Source organism: Anomaloglossus baeobatrachus, chromosome 4, assembly GCF_048569485.1.
Source record: "Anomaloglossus baeobatrachus isolate aAnoBae1 chromosome 4, aAnoBae1.hap1, whole genome shotgun sequence".
Taxonomy (NCBI): Eukaryota; Metazoa; Chordata; class Amphibia; order Anura; family Aromobatidae; genus Anomaloglossus; species Anomaloglossus baeobatrachus.
This window is the reverse complement of record NC_134356.1, coordinates 558,672,001-558,691,031: the sequence shown is the minus strand read 5'-3', so window position 1 is coordinate 558,691,031 and position 19,031 is coordinate 558,672,001. Positions and strand designations below refer to the sequence as shown.

The 19,031-nt window shown below is 43.2% G+C and overlaps 1 protein-coding gene across 2 annotated transcripts in view; it reads left to right on the top strand.

Annotated features, from left to right (window-relative positions):
* The window catches only part of IGF1R (insulin like growth factor 1 receptor), a 209,270-nt gene extending 195,437 nt beyond the window's left edge, over positions 1 to 13,833 (top strand). For both annotated transcript variants that reach the window (XM_075345987.1, XM_075345986.1), the window contains exon 21: positions 1,878 to 13,833. In XM_075345987.1, the coding sequence (XP_075202102.1) occupies positions 1,878 to 2,244 (367 nt within the window). In that variant the 3' untranslated portion in view covers positions 2,245 to 13,833. The remainder of the gene's footprint in view (positions 1 to 1,877) is intronic.
* Positions 13,834 to 19,031: the final 5,198 nt, after the last annotated feature.

The window sequence follows — 19,031 nt, the reverse complement described above, 5'->3', positions numbered from 1 at the left end:
CAGCCTTCCCCTCCCAGTCTCCCCCAGCATCAGCCTCCCCAAGCATCAGCCTCCACCAGCATTAGCCTCTCTCCTTCCAGCCTCCTTCTTCCCAGCCTCATCCTCCCAGCCTCCCTCAGCATCAGCCTTCCGCTCCCAGTCTCCCCCAGCATCAGCCTCCCCAAGCATCAGCCTCCACCAGCATCAGCCTCTCTCCTTCCAGCCTCCCCCAGCATCAGCCTCTCTCCTTCCAGCCTCCCTCAGCATCAGCCTCCCGTTCCCAGCCTTCCCCAGGATCAGCCTCTCTCCTCCCAGCCTCCTTCCTCCCAGCCTCCCTCAGCATCAGCCTTCCCCTCCCAGTCTCCCCCAGCATCAGCCTCCCCAAGCATCAGCCTCCACCAGCATTAGCCTCTCTCCTTCCAGCCTCCCCCAGCATCAGCCTCCCCAAGCATCAGCCTCCACCAGCATCAGCCTCCCTCGTCCCAGCCTCCCCCTACCCCTCCCAGCCTCCCCCAGCATCAGCCTCTCTCCTCCCAGCCTTCCCCATGATCAGCCTCTCTGGTCCCAGCCTCCTCCAGCACGCCGTGCTCCTCTGCCGACACTCACACACCCGATCGCATCCACTCACACACACCCGATCGCATCCACTCACACACACCCGATCGCATCCACTCACACACACCCGATCGCATCCACTCTCACACACCCGATCGCATCCACTCACACACACCCGATCGCATCCACTCACACACACCCGATCGCATACACTCACACACAAAGACACACACACTGACGATATTGCACATACGCGCTGATACTCACAACATCCGGGGATATCACATGCTTCTGGCCATGTGATCCCCCGGCAGGTCCTGGAAGCTCACAACAGCACAGTATCGCCGCCGAGAAGCAAGCGATATCCCAGGATGCTGTGAGTATGTGGATGCGATGTGATGTGTGAGGTGTGTGTGAGTGTGATCTGATTTGTGTGTGTGTGTATGTGTGTGTGTGTGTGCTGTTATGTGTGTGTATGTTCCGCAGCTGCAGGACCTTGATGTGTGGATGCGATGTGATGTGTGTGTGAGGTGTGTGTGAGAGTGAGTGTGAGCCGGTGTACACTGGTAACTATGATACACATCGGGTAACTAAGGGACCTTAGTTACCCGATGTGTATAATGGTTACCAGCTTTCACGGCCTCCGTCAAGATCCCAGCATCGCAAGGTTATGTCTGGCGCTGCCGGGATCCTGACGGAGCCGGTGTAGAAGCAAGCGATATCCCAGCATGTTGTGATGTGTGAGGTGTGTGTGAGAGTGAGTGTGATCTGATGTGATGTGTGTGTACTCACCTGGGAATCGGAGCTCCGTGTCAGTTGGGCCAGAGCGAGCGTGCATTGCGTGAGGGGGGCGGGGCCTGCAGAGAGCCGGGGCGAGAGGCCAATCCGTGTGGGGGGGCGGGGCCATGGCGAGCCCAGCGGCCAATCAGCTTTGTGTCACCGTAAGGACATGTCACGGTGACACAATTTTGGAGCATGACAGACAGAATAAGGCAATTATATATATAGATTCTGGAATGCTGTATAGAAGCGCTCAGTGGTGGGGGCCACAGCTTATAGTCACCAAATCTGGTGACAGGTTCCCTTTAACAGCTGATTTGGGGGCATCAATGCGTCTTACTGTAAATGGGATAGAGGGGACGCTCCTGTTGAAACCAGTTTTCTTACAGACAGTTGTCCTACAAGACACAAAACAGGAGGAAGAGGGAGAAGACTTAATTATATCGTTCTAGTTTTAATTATAGTCTGATACAAAAAGTTTATTTTATTCATTTTTATTTTTTTCTGGTATTTGTGTTCCTTTAATCCTTAATCAATGTGTTTATTTTACCTTTTTGTTCTAGGTTTGAGTTGATGCGCATGTGCTGGCAATACAATCCTAAGATGAGACCCTCGTTCCTGGAAATAATCAGCAGCATTAAGGATGAGCTTGATCCAGCGTTCAGAGAGGTGTCATTCTTTTATAGTGAGGAGAACAAACCTCCCGATACAGAGGAGCTGGACCTGGAGGCAGAGAACATGGAGAGCATTCCATTGGATCCATCATGTACCTTACAGACATCTGAGCATCTCGTAGGACACAAAGCCGAGAATGGCCCAGGTGTAGTTGTCTTAAGGGCAAGCTTTGATGAGCGGCAACCATACGCACACATGAATGGGGGGCGCAAAAACGAGAGGGCGCTACCTCTCCCTCAATCCTCAGCCTGCTGATCCGGGTTTGAGGTCTGACGAACCCTTTGTAGAAGTATAGCCCCTCGTGTGCATCAAAGACTTAACACGTGGGAAGTTTCCTCCGTATCCGTGCAAACACTAATCCACTTTCTCTTCTGGTTGGGCTTCAGACGCCTACCAAGTTGGCACTGGTGTACTTGGAGGACATGGTACGTCAGGCCAGTGCCCCCTCAAACTGTTTCACGGTAAGCCTGTACCTGCTCTCACACAACAAGGATGAAAGCACTTCTTTTCCATCACGTTTTGGGCCAGAGCAAAGAAAAGAAACTATTTTTTACCTTTGGCCCATTATAAAACAGACTAGTAAAGTTAAAGAATAATGCAACCCAGAAGTTTATTTAATTCTGACAGTCTTTGCCAAATAGATTTTTTTTTGTTACAGCATGGACAGTGCGGATGTATGAAGTCTCTTTTCATATCACAAACCCATGCACACTTTAATACTTTTTTTTTTGTCTAATGGGGAACTTGCTAGCTAAATTAAGCATTTTATTTTATTAGTTTATTTTTTTTTTTAATTGTTTTTGTGTGTGATGAGGTGGGAAGTGGAATAATCCTGTAAATATATACATATATGTAATGTAATACATTCTGGAAAAAACTGGCAAAATATCACAACACGTCACAGGACGATGGAGACGGGGAGGGGGGTTACCGTAAAGTGGGAAGACTGCTTTCCAGAAGATGATGGAGGGTACAGTGATGACATTTGACTGAAGGATGTGTATCCTGGTACACTACAGATTTTAGGCCATCTTAAATGGTATTTTGAGGTCACGGTTTGTCTTGGAAACGTTTTAGACTTTTCCTGCAAACCCCAGGATTCTCCACATCTCTAACATAACTTCTTGCACCTCATACGTATATACTATTAATTTTTTATTTTTTTTGGTGGGGGAGGGGGGATGAGTAGGATTTTCTTTCTTGCAACAACTTTCTAGAAGATCCTTACAGTTACATGTGAGGTCATAGCGTCATTTACATACACATTTTGTGTCCCTTTTATAACTTTTTTATGGTTCAGATATTCATCTATGTCTGTACAGAAAAAAGGCTGCTATTTTTTCTTTATCTTTTTGTGTATTTAATCTATGATAGAAAAAAAAAAAACTTAAAAAAAAAATGCACCTTCAGGTCTACTCTTCCATCTCCTCATGTTCCTATCAATCCGCTTCTCTTCACAGGGCACACACCTATTCACACCTTGCTAGAGACTTCCATTTACTAGGATGGGAGATTTTGGACGGTTGCATTATTCTGCACCACTCCTACACATAACACCCCTGCCCCTCACATTGTGCACCCCCCACAGATGAACTTGTAGTATTATTCATGTTTGTTTAATGCCTTTTTGTGGATTTTTTTTCTTTTTTTCTTGAATGGTTTTCTACAGGCGTTAACTAAGTGTCTACGGAAGGGCAAAGGGGCAAAACAAGTGTCTTATGATACAGTGTATAACTATTGTCCTGTGCCCCTCTATCTCCTCACAGCGACCATTCTGTCATAATGCAATGCGTCAAACAAAAAACTCAGGTGAACAAAAAGTGATGATCATACAGTCTCATCTTTACTAAATCCTCCTTGTCCTTGCACCTCCGGTTGTCAGTGCCTAGGGCACGTCACTGGTCAGGTTCCAGATTTCCCGTCTTTTGTGAATCTGTGTGAATGGTTAGATTCCGCAATTTTACACTTTGGGAGCTATTTTTTTTTTTGCTAGAAAAACCTTCAATCCCAAAAACAACCTGTATCTGATACCCAGACCAAATTCTTTTAATCTAATTTGATTCCATGCCGGCTGTCACGGTCTTCAAGCGCAGTAAGCCCACCTTGAATCTAACAGCAGAATCCCAGGCAATGCATTTACAATGATGGCTGCATCCAAATATCATATTTTATCCAATATATGCTATGGGCTGGATATATCTTCTAGTGCTCACTCACTTTCTGCATGCTCATCGCCTTTATTTCTCCAGATCACACCGTACTGACTGACTGCAGCGGTATTGTAGTGGTGCACCAAAGAAATCACAGACTGAGCAATGCATGAAATTCTATATTTACTGCATTGTACTGCAACATATCCACCTAGTGAGCTGGTACTGTACCCGCACGCTGTTCAGTGCATCGTCCGCTTAGGTTTAAGGTAAACCTCCTACACTCGACGTTTCGACAATATAACTACAGTCTAAGCTGTGAGGACGCCGATTGCGGTTATGTAATGTTCTGTTTAGCGAATTCATGTCTTATGCAACAAAATACAATACTACCATTATGTCTGTGCATATCTGTAATTAAATGTACAGATGTATATATTATCCTGTTAAAGGGTAAATTGAGATAAGATTGTGCTGAGAGCAGATTTGGTCGTATGTTAACGCTCAATCAGCCATATTTATTTGCATTGCCACTTACTGCACTTAAAGACTTGACCTAAAGGCCCAGTCACACACAACGACTTACCAGCGATCCCGAAAACGATGCGACCTGATAGGGATCGCTGGTAAGTCGCTGGGAGGTCGCAGGTGAGATGTCACACAGTCAGATCTTACCAGTGATGCAGGAACAATACAGGTTGCAGTAGCGACCTGTATAATGATCTCAGCAGTCACTGTGACCCTGTCGCACAGTGTCAAACACAGCGATGTGTCCTGCCCAGCAGGACATCGCCTTTGAAGAAAATGGCCTGGACCATTCTGCAACGATTAGAGATCTCACAGCAGGGGCTTGATCGCTGGTAGGTGTCACACATAACGAGATCGTTAACGGGATCGCTACTGCGTCACAGAAACCGTGACTCAGCTGCGATCTCGCTAGCGATCTCGTTATGTGTGACGGTACCTTAAGTCAACATTTAGACCAAAATACCAATCTTTCAAGCATTGTATGATATATGGTGCAAACGTGCTGCATCCATAAGACGTAATCTGCTAGATCTACTACTATTGGTGCTATGAAAGGGATTGCGCCAAGTAAGGAAGTTCTCTGTTTTCCATGGAATATATGGGATGGCGTCCTGTTCGCTGGGGTCCCATAGTGAGGTCCTGCTCTGATCTCGAGACTAGGACACTGTGAATAGAGCTGTGGACCTCCGCTTCATTTATTCTCTGAGGCTGCTGGAGATGGTCACGTAAAGCATCCAGCTATCTGCCAGTCTCCTAGAGAATGAACAGAGTGGAGGTTGTGCATGCAAAACTTCTGCCCCATTCAGATGGGTTCCTGCAGAGCCCATTTTTGGGATTGGTTCGCGTCCCTAAATTTGGACTAATCAGTATATTATTCCCTATTTTAACGATGGATCTTTTCCTTACTTTGGAGTAACCCTTCAAAGAGTCTGTGCCATCACTTTCTGATTGCTGGTGGTCAAACATCCAGACTCAGAGTGATCCCGGTCTAGTGAAACGGGGATACTGCGCCATGCAGCTCCTTCAGCCTCTGGATTGCCAAGGGGCCGACAGTGATGCCTCTTCGCATCCAGAAAATGGAGTGAGTGATATACTGCAGAGCTTGTGACATCTCATATGCTGAAAGGGACTTTTCCTAAATATAGGAAGCTAGTTCAAGACTGAGCCTAGAATAATCTGAAAAGTTGGTAGCATGGATTCTGCACATCTCCCGCAGTGAAATAATCTATTCTGCCCCATAATAACCTATAACATTTGTAAGTTATCTTTAGTCTTAGTCTGCGGCTAAGGTACTAGGGGATGTCATTATAAAAGATTCTGTAAAATAATGCCTTGTCCTAGCAGGGACAGCCAATTAGCTGTCAGTCTATAGGCAATCATACTATGAAAAATGTCCTAATATATTGTCAGCAGAGCAGATAGTCTGTGACTTAGGCTGGAGTCACACGATCGTGTGGTATCTGATGCGATATGCTAATGACCCTCGGCTCCCACAGAGCTGCCAGTTTGAGCCAAGTGTCGTGCAACTGTGATCCAATCCTGTGATCAGATCACAGCTGTGGAGGAGAGGGAGGGATTAATCTCTCTCTTCCATTGTCAGCTGATGCGATCATCGCACCACACTCAGATGTCATCCGAGTGCAGTCCACTGTTTCTCTCGCACCCATAGACTTGTATAGGTGCGAGTGACACGTCTCTTGCTGAAAATCGCAGCATATTGTGACTTTTGTTCATCCAGAATCTGGATGAGAAAAAATCTGGCCATCTGATCTCTCCCTTATTGAAGAACATTGGTCTGAGTGCAATATGAGATTTTATCGCATTGCACTCGTCCAAGTCATACTCTCATGTGAGCGTACCCTTATCTGTCGATGCTCACTTGGCCATCTGTAGCTTGAGCTCTATGGTCATACATATGGGATGGCATGTCTCTTGGCTGTTCCTGGAGTAATTTGGGAATCTAATGCATCTCCCTAATATTTTAGCCTAGGTATTTTCAAATTAGCGGTACACATGGAGGATAGAATAACACCATTAGTTTCTATGGCTTGCAGCAGATTTGGTTGTCCCCTTTGTTTTTAGTAACCCCACCAATATTTGTTTCTGGTGGAGACGTTTTTCCCTTCTGTAACTCTGAATGTCTGTAGGAACGCTTCATCTTCTCCTGCTGAATCTTATCTCATCTTGTATATTGTCCTTACTCTGCAGCCCCTAAATCTAAGAAAGTATTCTATGTAGGATTTCTTTTTAATTTTTTTTCGTTTTCTAATTTATTGTTCTCCTTGGTTTTGGTCACTGTAAAAAATGCCCCAACATATTCTTATGTATTGAGATAGTGTTTTGTTTTTTTTTCTTTGTAAATGACAGGGGACAGTTTTCAATATTTTTCCCAAACATTTATCTACCTCACTCTTTATTTTTTATATGTGTAAATATCTATATATAAACATATATATAAAAATGGAAAAAAAAGTACATCTCACATTTCTCAGCAGTTGACAATAAACCATAAAACCGGTAACCTCATACACTACTCAAGCCACAAAATGCTGTTACAGAGAGGTGGGAGAGGTGATCTGCCATTCTAATTTCGGGGGAGGTGTTCTGGTGCGCTGGGATTTTGAAGTGCTATTGAGCGATGTGCTGTTTTAATCGTACATAATTGAACCATCGGTCATGACGTCTGGCCTTTTATGTGGATGCTGATTTCGTAGGCAAAAGAGCCATCTCTTTAGTCAAAGTGATGAATATTCACCTCTCCGGCTGTAGCTGAAACAAAAACACCGTGATGCTGAATTACTGGAGATTCAAAGGTTGTCCACTTTTTGTAAGTAAACGTCATGTTTCTAGCTTGGGACATTGAAGGAAATATATAGACCATAGCCGACAAGCGATTCAGTGAGGCTCACGTAGGCATGATGGTATACAGCATTCACTCATTATGGTCTGCATATATCATCTCGATAGGCCTCCTATGGTAGAATCGAGGTTCTGTGCCTAACCAATATGCTGCTGTCTGCTTACTAGAAGCCAACCTTATTGCAGAAGGTCAGGTAGCCTTTAAGATTCAAGGCCAAGCTCATACACTTGTGGTCCAGTCATGGTTTGAACTTGGAAAACCCGGAACAGATGCCAAGTATGTATCAAAGGAGAATGCTGTCCTTGTCGTCCCTTTTGAAATCCATTGCCAGTTTTGAAAATGGTACCTGAAACGCTAAACCACATGTATGCAGCCAGCCTTATGTTTTCCCACAATGTTTTACTTTATAGCTACATCATTATCTTACAATACAGGTAGGAAATACTTGGAGTTTAACCTTGTACTTTCCTCCTTTTGGCTTCTGCAGCAAGACAGGGCAACCTTTGGTTCTCCAGCTTTTTGGCATTTTGGTAGAACATTATGCTGCTTTTCTAGGTAAGGCCTTACAGCTGGGAATCTTCTATGCAAGTTACTCATATTATCAGCTGGTAGGGGCAAAGAAGAATACATTGGCATCCCAAGATTAAGCAATACTCAGAATGCAATTGGTTTCTAATCGGATATTGTTTGGGCTCAGACTGTACGGGCAGTAAAGGGCATTTGCCCAGTTTTATTACTGAGGGGTAATATTTTACTGTACTGAAGTTTGATGTGGTTTGATTTCCTTAATGTCTAAGGGTTTTTGCGTATTATTTCACAAGGATGTGCACCTCCTCGGCATGGTGGCGACCTCTTGACATGGCGATTGCCTCACCCCCCTCTCACTCTGTCGCACATACTGCTAAACCGTTTCCTCAGTTCTCAATAAACTATGAGGGTTATGTTAAAGAAAAACAAGGCAAATTGTCTTTACCATTGGATGTATCTTAGAAAATTGCTTTCACAAAATGGCTTCATCAGAAAATGTTCTCTCCAAATTCAGGGAGGTATATTGGGATATGGTATATGATGGGGTCTGGGTGTACCCCTCTCTTGTACAGTTATTGTCACTTCCTTATGGCCAGTAGGGATCTTGATCCCCAAAAGCAGAGAGGAACTTGCTTAGAGGTGACAGTCAGTGAAGGTATGCCACCTATGGAGGTACTTTACAAAACTGCCATTCCCTAATACAGTGTTAATAGAAGAATTCACCCTTTGATCCTGGTAGAGAAAAGTAAACCCTAGCAACCAGATGGATTTGATCTTGCTTGGTCTTACTACAATCTTATCATCCCCTGTACTTTGATTGCTCCCAGTGCTGTTGGGACAAGTCTTTTTGATAATACGTCAGGCAAAATGTCATACATACTGAATTTATACGGAAAATTCCAAGTTTCAAAGTGCTGCCTTTCAGTATTTTTTTGTTTCTGTAGAATACATCACTTCCAAATACTTGGTATTTGATATGCATTGGAGGATTTTAGACCATTGTAAGAGGATTGTTTTATATTCCTGAGGCTAAAACAGTACGGCTCTGATTCATCACAGTTGTAGCCAGTTTTCTGGCAAAATTTGGTAGAAATCAGAAATGTTAAGACATTTGGCATTTTAGTCCTGGCCAGCTTTGCCTACTTTTTGAATAGTGGATGGGGCTTTGCTGGTAAGGAGCATGGCTGAACCTGTCCAAAAATGCACCATAGTTTGCTACAGAAGTGGTGTAAATTTACAACAGACATGTGCTGCAGTCGTTGACTGGAGTACATTTCTTGTGGTGGCACGAGCCTCTTTAATGAATTTAGTGCATTTTGCTCCAGCACATTATTCATCAAGACTGGTGTGCAAAACGCCAATCTTCATGAGTCAGGGCCTTCAAGTCTATTAGTGAATCACTTGGGAATAGCTCAAATAATGGATGTTTAAAGGGTATTCCAGCATGATGCATTCATCATCTATGCACCGGACAGGTGATAAATATTAGATTGGTAGAATTAAAAGGCTGGAAGACAAAGTGCAAAAGTAGGGTCTTAGGCTATGTGCCCACGCTGCGGATTTTGCGCGGATTTTGCCGCGGATTTCCCGAAAATCTGCAGCAGCAGCACTTCCAAGCCATTTCAATGGCATTTTGGAAATGCTGTGCCCATGCTGCGGATTTTTCCGCTGCGGATTTGCCGCGGATTTTGATCCGGAAAAATCTGCAGCATGTCAATTGTTTGGTGCAGATTTGGTCCGGATTTTTGGTTTTGAATGGGGGAAAAAAAAATGAAATCCGCATCAAAATCCGCGGCAAATCCGCGGTAAATCCGCGGGTGCGGATTTGCCGCGAAAGTCGCGGATTTTCAGGCAAAAAAAATCCGCAGGGACATTCTAGCGTGGGCACATAGCCTTACCCGAGTAGACAACGTGAGAACACCACTGGTGATGCTCACCTTAAGGGTTTGTGAGAGTCACAACCACTTAAGACTGCATAATATCACGACTGCCACAGCCCCACATGTATCCAAGTAAAGGTGTTGTAGAAAGGGTCAATGCTGCACTGCCATGCAAGAGGAGACAATCCAAGAAACCTTGAAAAGTTATTTAACGTGTTTCGGAGATTCCATCTTTCAGACAGTGACAATTGTGTCTGAAGGAGATGGAATCTCCAAACCGCGTTACACAAATCACTTCAAGGTTTCCTAGATTGTCTCATCTTGCATGGTAGTGCGGCGTTAACCCTTTCTACAACGCCTTTACTTGGATTGGTAGAATGGGAGAGACCCATGTACCCCAGCCACAACACTGCAGCTAGGAGGCATTAAAGCGTATGATCTGCCTCCAAGTCTACAGCACTGATGAAAACAGCTCGGGGCCGTGCCTGCAGTATCAGGACTCTAGCATTTATCAACTATCTATTGGATAGCCCTTTAAGCTTCTATTTCTACCTAGGTCGGTAAATGGCTCAATAGCGATTTTATCATCAAAGCTCTTGCCATTGTTTTAAGGCCATATTACAATAGCCACTTGCAGGTAAGGCCTTATAGGATTGAATTTTCTTCTTTCATTGATTTGTCACCTAGCATTATCTTGACAAGTCAGGTGGCATTCAAGAATATATTCTCCATAGTAATGTAGGTCCTTGTGCCTTTTATGTGGCCACAAGTGAGGTAGACAGTTTATAGCAAAGCTTTACTCATTTCTGATAGTCATTCGATCGATGCCTGCGAGACTTGTTCAGCTGCTTGAGTACATGAAATATTGTAGCACAAACTGACCGAACGACGTGTCCGTCTGTACAAAGCATAAGATGAATGGGCAATTTCTAGTAGCAAGATCACACTACCAAGATCACCAGGGACCAATCCTCCATTCTTAGAATCTACTCTATAGCTGGCCAGTGATCTTATAAGCACAGCTCATCCATAGAGTATAATTGAGTTACTAAAAAAAAGGCAATTGGTCATAGCTTGGGTGTAATACTAGAAGTCACCCATATATCAGAGGCCTGAGGTATAACACACAGGCCTTAAAGGGGTTTTCTCAACATAAATGGGTAAAATCGCAAGGTGCTTGTAAAAACAAGCGTGTTATAAATCATCTCTGTCCTCAAGAATGGGGGGATTTTTAATTTTGTTTACTGCTTGTTGCTTAGGTTACCGGCCACTGCTGCAGACAGTAATCTTTGGCTGGTTTCCTGGGCATAGCGCACAGCACGTATAACAGTTTTCAATCAAGCTTGTAAGCACAGCTCTGAAGCTGACGTTTTGCTGGTTCTGGCCAACTTTAATCTGCCTCTACTTAAAGCAACAGAGATTGCAGAGTTTGGACCAGCACCCTCTGGCCTGAACAGTCAATCCAGGTTGGAATTTGGGAGGCTGAGAAGTAGTGATGAGAACAACTCTTTAAGGAAGTAAAATCTGAATGGTAGGCCATTTGGCAAAGCATAAGGTAATATGTAGCATCCATCCAATGTTGTGATTATCGATCCCAAACTGATACACCTTATACATTCAGGTGACTGAGGAGCAGGAGATACAGAACTGATCTTTTCTTTTTTTATGTTTTGTGACCCTGTTGCTCCATGTTGTTGTCCAGCGTTCTACTCTAAGGCACTTATATTCCCCCAATCAGGAACGTCCTTGGATACTCCGACATGAGGATGGAGCATTACACACGATTATACAGAATTGCTATAGTATTACAACACTTATAACATACCAGTTTATTATTTTGTAAAATGCATTAAATGGTGAATTTAACTTTGTTTTTCTAGGCAAATGACATAAATAACAAGAACTTAACTGGATGTGAGCCTCTTTGCCAATTTCTTTAAGGTATTGGCTAATATTCCCTACTTTACATTGGGACAAAAATGAACTTTAGCGGTTCTCCAGTCAAAATGAATGGATCGGGGTACTACCTTGCCTGTTTTGCACATCGGGCAATGGTGGTTCTGGTAGGTGGTTGTACAGCTGTTGTCAAAATATGAGCTAACTGGGGACTGAATGCAAACAGTCCCAAAAAAGGCTGCTGTTTTTCAGAAACTGACCTCCAAGCCTGATACTGCCACTCATTCCTATTAACATGAGTGGGGATGAGCTGCCTCAGTAGACACAGCCTATGGATAAGTGGCACTTTTTCTGGGGTGAAACAAGACTTTTTTTTTTTTTTTTTTTCCCCCTATCCCCCCTAATCTAAGATACTTTCAAAGTAACAATTATCTAAAATATTATCAATACATGTTGACTAATGAACCTCAAAGTGGATTCCTTGGCTCTGCAGCTACTGGTCACGTAGGAGAATAATACATATCAAACATTACAAGTGGAACTGCATATCTAAGGGACGTCAATCCTGGAAGCAGCCAGCATCTACATATAAATACAGGATTAGGTATGGCGTGCAGTTCCCCAGCCAGGCTAAGGAGAGCACCGTTCACTTCTGATTTGGGCCTTACTACATACAATGGAGTGGTTGGCAATGCTGCTTCTCCACATGAACAGATTTATCTCGCACTTATCGAAGACCCACCCCCATACACTAGTGCCAAACTCCAAGTCCATGCACACTAGTTCATACTTTGTCGTTCTGAAATGGTCTTGCATTACTCACTATTTATTGACTAGCGTCTTTCAACGGGACTACCAGGTCCAATAGATTACGGGTAGAATATTTAAGATTCTGGTTTACAGATAACACTCCTGTTTGTCTTGCTGCATTACTACAGTGACAAGATTATTGAATGTGTATTCCTGTTACCTGCTTTTATAGCTCCTTGTTTGTTTCTGTCCCAGTCTGTACATAATGTATATCTGCATAAATACACTACAATGTCTTTGGTTTCTGAGCTTTATGAAATGCCAAAAAGCGACAATTAACTCTTTTGTTAAATACTAATTGTTAAAAGTGAACAGTTCTGTATCCTCTGCTCCACTTTATCATTGAAGACCTATTATACCTTTTTGATTTTAACACAACCCTCTAGTTTCATTGGAATACATCAGGAAGAGCTATACTGGTCATTTCACTTTTACTGTATACTACAGTTAACGCAATGGATATACCAACCTGTACTGGATGGCAGCAGAATTTGGAGATTTTCTGAAAATATTTAGGCATCTATTGGCTAATTTGTTAAGACTTTTATTGTTTGGATTGGTAATTGGCGCAAACCTTACATCTAGCCGAGGAAAGATCCTATAAAAATGTGGAAATGAATTTGATGCCAACTTGGGTTTCATCTGCTTCAGTAGGGTTTAGTTATGGTTGTCAGATATTTTCAGTTTTTCTGCTTTTCAATCCAGTAAGGCTTCAGAAATAAAAGTACTGGCCAGAGATGATCACTACCTCTGGAAACAAACAAACAAAAAAACAACAAACTATGGAATTGATGCATTGCTAATAAAAAAAAATAATATAAATGGATTAAAACATTTTTTCCAAATGTTCTTGTTTAAGAAAAATCAAAACAAAAAAGTGAAAAAAAAAAACCGTTCAATTTGTTACATAAAAATTACATGCTGTGTGTAAATTATTCATAAAATATTCCTGTGTTTATATTAAATGAATCAGTAGATAAGAAAAAATTTTCAAAATGTTTTTGTATATTCTGTTGTAAGAATTTATTCCTGTTCTGGCTATATAATCTAAATTCTTTACATTATTGGAAAAAAAAGAAACTTTTGTCTATTTTGAATGGCTGAACCTAAGGCAGTTTAGTTTCTCTTACTCTGCTTTTTTTCTAGTAGTTACAGTACTACAAAAGAGTTAAGTTAAATAAAATAAATCTGTATGCATTTTTTGTCTCATTTACTACTTTGTTTTGTATGTCTACATTTTTCAACATTTTCCATCCAAAAACAAACCGTCAAAGGGGTTCTTAACAGTTAATGTGTGTAAAATTACAAAGTGTTTGTAAAATGTAACTTATTATGGAAGGAATTTTAATTTTTATTTTCTGCTGTTTGTCTAGGTAAGGCTGCTTTCACACATCATTTTTTTGGCATCAGGCACGATCCGGCGAAAAAACTGATGCAACGGATCCGGCGAAAAACCGGGTCAGTTGCATCAGTTTTTTTCAATCAGTTCCTTCCGGTTTTTGACAGATCCGGTGTGATACTGAGCATGCTGAGTGCAAAAAAACTGATCCGGTGGCGGATCCGGTTTTTGCCGCATTGCGCCAGATCCGGTGTCCATAGGCTTCCATTATAAAACACGCCAGATCCGGCGCGATCCATTTTTATTTTTTTTTTTGCCGGACACAAACGTTCACTTCAACGTTTCATCCGTCCGCCGGACAAGTAGACAAAAACCGGATGAAACTCAAGGCCATGTGGCACAATCCGCGCTAATGAAAGTCTATGGGGGAAAAAAACGGATCCGGCAGCAACAGACGCTGGATCCGGTTTTGTATGTTTTTGCCGGATTGTGCCTGATGGCAAAAAAAACTGTTGTGTGAAAGCAGCCTTAACGGTCAGCTTTGCAGTCTGAGCAGGGGCAGATCTCCTTGATAAGGAGTAGAGCACTTTCAGGCTCTTTCCTATAGAGCTTGAAAGTGCTGTTCTGAAGCTGGGTGAATTTAGCCAGATTCAGTGCACCTGTGCTCATCTGATTCTGCAGAGACAAACCTGACACAATTTGCAAATTGCAGAGTGCACAGCTCAAGCCAGCAGTGTAGCCATGCTGCAAGTCTGCAGTCAATCATAAAGAGTGCACTGAGCAAGCGGGAAGGTGGAGTTTGCAGTGTGCTACTGAAAACCGGATCGGGGCAAGACTGTGTTGGGTTTTGCGTTCTTCATCTGCCCCTGTATGCTGGCCTTTATCCCCCAGTCGCTGTCCTTTCTATTATGTCCAGCGCATGTGCAGTAGCATTCGCAAGAATTTAATCGCTTCACTGAGATGGTGTTCGAGTCAGCATCTGCGCATAGCGCTATCTCCACCATCATCTTATTGAAGACTGTTTCCTCATGATTCCTATGCTGTTGCAGAGGGCGGCGCATGTACCCGTGCATCCTTTCCCTCTTAAAGACCGCAGGAGTGAGCACAGTCATAAGGAAGAGGAGCCATATAGCAGCAGCAGCTCACCACACACAGTAGACGGGACGCTTGGAATCAAGCTGCCCTTAGCAACAGCATCAGACACGTAGGAGAAAGTCTTCGATAACATGGCGTTGGAGACAGCGCTATGCGCAGGCGCTGACTCAGACACCATCTTAGTGACAAGTTGATGAAATATTTCCCAATGCTACCGTGTGAGCATAGGAAATAAATGAAAAGGCAAGATGAGCTGTACTTTTGAATGACCCCATTCATTTTATCATATCATATATAATATAATGGAAAGCAAAAAAAAAATGTGGTGAAATAGGGGGGAAAAAAAGTGAAATTCTGCTATAGGTGATAAAATCAACCCTTTGGCCTTCATCTGGACAACCTGCTGCTGGAGGTTTTCAGTCATTTTGGAACAACACCCCATTTGTTAATTTCCTTAACTAACACCAATTACTTGCAGGTATTTGAAAGTGTTCTCTAATTTTGATCAGTGTTAGGGGTGAAATGGGTTTACATGATTTTTGTTGGCTTTTTTTTTTCCCCCCCGTTTTAACTTTTTCACTTAGTCCCACTGAGATCAATTTTTTTTTCTTTGATTGTCCCACATCTCATTTTTACTTGAAGGTCTCATGCACTAACACACTACAATAATGGTGGCATGAAATTTAAATAAATCAAAAGAGTCAAGGCAGAGGGGAGGCATGATTACAGGAGACCCAACCCACAAAGACCTCCACCAATGCTCAAGTCCTTGCACAAATGATGTCATTTTGGAGCCTATAGCCTCCATGTATGACAGTACCAGTGAGCTTATCTGTCTAAGGCAGGGGTGGGGAACCTTTTTTCTGCCGGGGGCCATTTGGAAATTTCTACCAACCTTCGGGGGACCGCACAAAACTATCAGCTTTAAAATTAATCTAATATATTTTGTCAAACCATTAACTCTGCCCTACACTCCTATTGTGGTTGCTGGAGCTGCTTCTCTTTGGTGTGGCTGTGATATTGATAATGTTACTTCTCACAACTGCTTTTCTAAGTTTGTCTCTGGAGCGCAGGCAGCAGATTGGAAAATCATACACATCACATAGGAGACACTGGAAGCACATACATCACAGGAGAGGCTGGGGGAATATATACATCACAAAAGGGGTTGGGGCAATATATACAGTACACAGGATGGGCTGAGGATATATATGCACGTTACAGGAGGGACTGGGGGCATATATACATCACAGGAGGGGATTGGCGACATACACATCACAGGAGGGGTTGGCGCTCAGACAGTACTGCTGGACACTGACAGCACTAGAGGAGCATGAACAGGATCGGGGGACATAGACCGCACTGGGGGGATGGCATAAAGCACTGGTGGGCGTTCACAGTATTAGGGGGGTACACACTAGCAGGAGGCTCACAGCACTGTCTGAGGCAAAAGTCACACAGCAACGCAGGAGATTCACAGCAGCGGGAGGCATCTACAAAAGGGAGACTGGTAAACCTGATGTTTCTTCTGCTGTGGGACGGGAGCACAGCGCACTCACGCTTACCCCGTCCACAAAGTACGTCCTCAGCAGGCTGGCACAGACCAGCAGGGTGAGGAGCTAATGATATGCGCATCACCGATTGTGATTTAAGGGGCCGGCGGCCAACAAGACCGCAGCTGCCCCCGGAGTACTGCAGTTCCTCGGAATGTGCCCATAATGTCCGCATAAAAAGGCATCGGGGGCCGCATACGGAGGTTCCCCACCCCTGGTCTAAAGCCTCGCTCAAGTGTATGACTTGCACTAGTGCAATGTGAAAAAAATATCGTGTTGCACCCCGACTAATGTTAGTCACTGAGTTGGACATTTTTTTTTTCTTCTCATCCAGATTCTGGATGAAAAAAAAAGTTTCAGAATGCTGCAAGTGGATGCTAAAGTCGTGCAAGACTCACCAACACAACTCAATGGATGTGAGGAAGAAAAAAAAAAAAAAAAAACCTGACAGCACACGGACCATCCTAGTGACGTCAGTTTTTATAGATCCAAAATTATTATGTAACAGAAAACACTAAATGGTCCTGTAAATGAATACTAGTTGCTGAGGAAAAAAAAAAAAAAAGGATTGCACACGGACTGCAAGTGAGGAAAAATCATCCTACTCTCCTGGATGAGAATGGGACCGTTTTTTCGTGCGACTCCAGCCTAAGGAAACAACTAAGGAGGCAGTTTCTGTCACTAGATGATGATAATATTTAACCACTTGAGTTCGTTAGACTAGTTTATCCTAGGATTTATTCACACATTTGTTTGCAAAAAATAAAATAATCTAAACCATTTGTCTGTGTGCCATGATCCTTTTTCATTTATCCAGTCTGGTCCCTGTAACCATTTTACCATCAAGGTGTCATTGTTTTTTCTCAAACGTAAAACATTTGTATAGAGCAGGGCTGGGCAAAGTGTGTGAGAACCAAAGGGCTGAAAACAGTTGATCGCGGGCTGCACCCTGCCCTCCCCGGCCACCTGTCTGCTGCTACCCACCAGCATGATACAGCAGTGAACACATTGGTGGAGGAGGGGCCGCTGCCTCTGTCTTCCAGCAGTCTGTGACACGATGACATCACATGTGCTGTGCAGAGGGTAAGTGCTCCAGAGACTGGTGCTGAGCACCGGGGAGTTAGGTTAGCATGTGCGGTTTGTTGTCCCCTTCTTACCATGTGTATGGGATTTGTATGATGTAGGAGGCTGTGTGGGGGCTCATCCTGTATATAGCGGGCTATGTGGGGGAGGGGTCACAAATGTATATAGGCTATTGGGAGCTTATGCTCTACATATGAGGCTAAGTAGAGCTCATAATGTATATAGGGACTATTTGGGGGCTCAAATGTATATGAGAGGCTATGTGGAGGCTCAATATATACAGGGGTGTACATGGGGGCTCATACTGTATAAAGGGTGCTGTTTGTGCTCACTGTATATAGGGGGGGGGTGTCAGCATACTAATTCTGTTCAATATTAATAGATACAATAAATAATATAAAATGTTAATATTGAGCAGAATTAATTTTAGCCTATTGGTTTGACCCCATACACCTGTCATGGTCGCTCATGTAGCCCCTTGGGAAAATTAATTGCCCACCCCTGGTACAGAGGTTTCTAAAGCCTTTTCCAGCAAGCAGTAAAAATGAAAACTGCCAGTACATGAATGCTATCAGTGTGATCTCTAATTTTTCACTGAAACATTAACTTGAGTGAGTTCTTTCTGCAAAATGGCAAAGTGTAAGACATCTCTATTTTTAATTATAAACACAAAAGAACTGACATGTGAACAACTCTATAGAATATAAAGGGTTTGCCGACATGGACTGACATGTGAATAAGGCATTACAGGTCTTTATTTAACCAATATTAGATGTGATTTTCTACAATTTTATTTTTTTATATATACACACACACATACATAATATATATATATATATATATATATATATATATATATATATAAATATAAAATTTTTTATTTATTTATTTATTTATTTAAAGGGAACCTGTCACCACTTTTTTGGACTATAAGCTGCGGCCACCACCATTCTAACATGCTGTATATAAGAGCCCAGGCCTCTGTGACAACATAAAAAACACTTTATAATACTTACCTGAAGGTCGCTGCGGTGGAATAGGGCCTAATGGGCGTCTCCGTTGTCCGGTGCCGGCTCTTTCGGCTATCTTTGCTTTCCTTCTCTAGCCACGGTGCATGACAGGTCTGATGTCCTACACGCTCGCCGGCATTCCGGTCTTGAGCAGGGCAGATCAAATTATTGTAGTGCGCCTGCGCAGGACCGGCAAGTGTGTATGACGTACACGCATCATACACACAGGCTTCAGAAAGAGAACAAAGATGGCTGAAAGGGGAGGAGCCCACACCGCACAACGAAGACGCCCATTAGGCCCTATTCCACC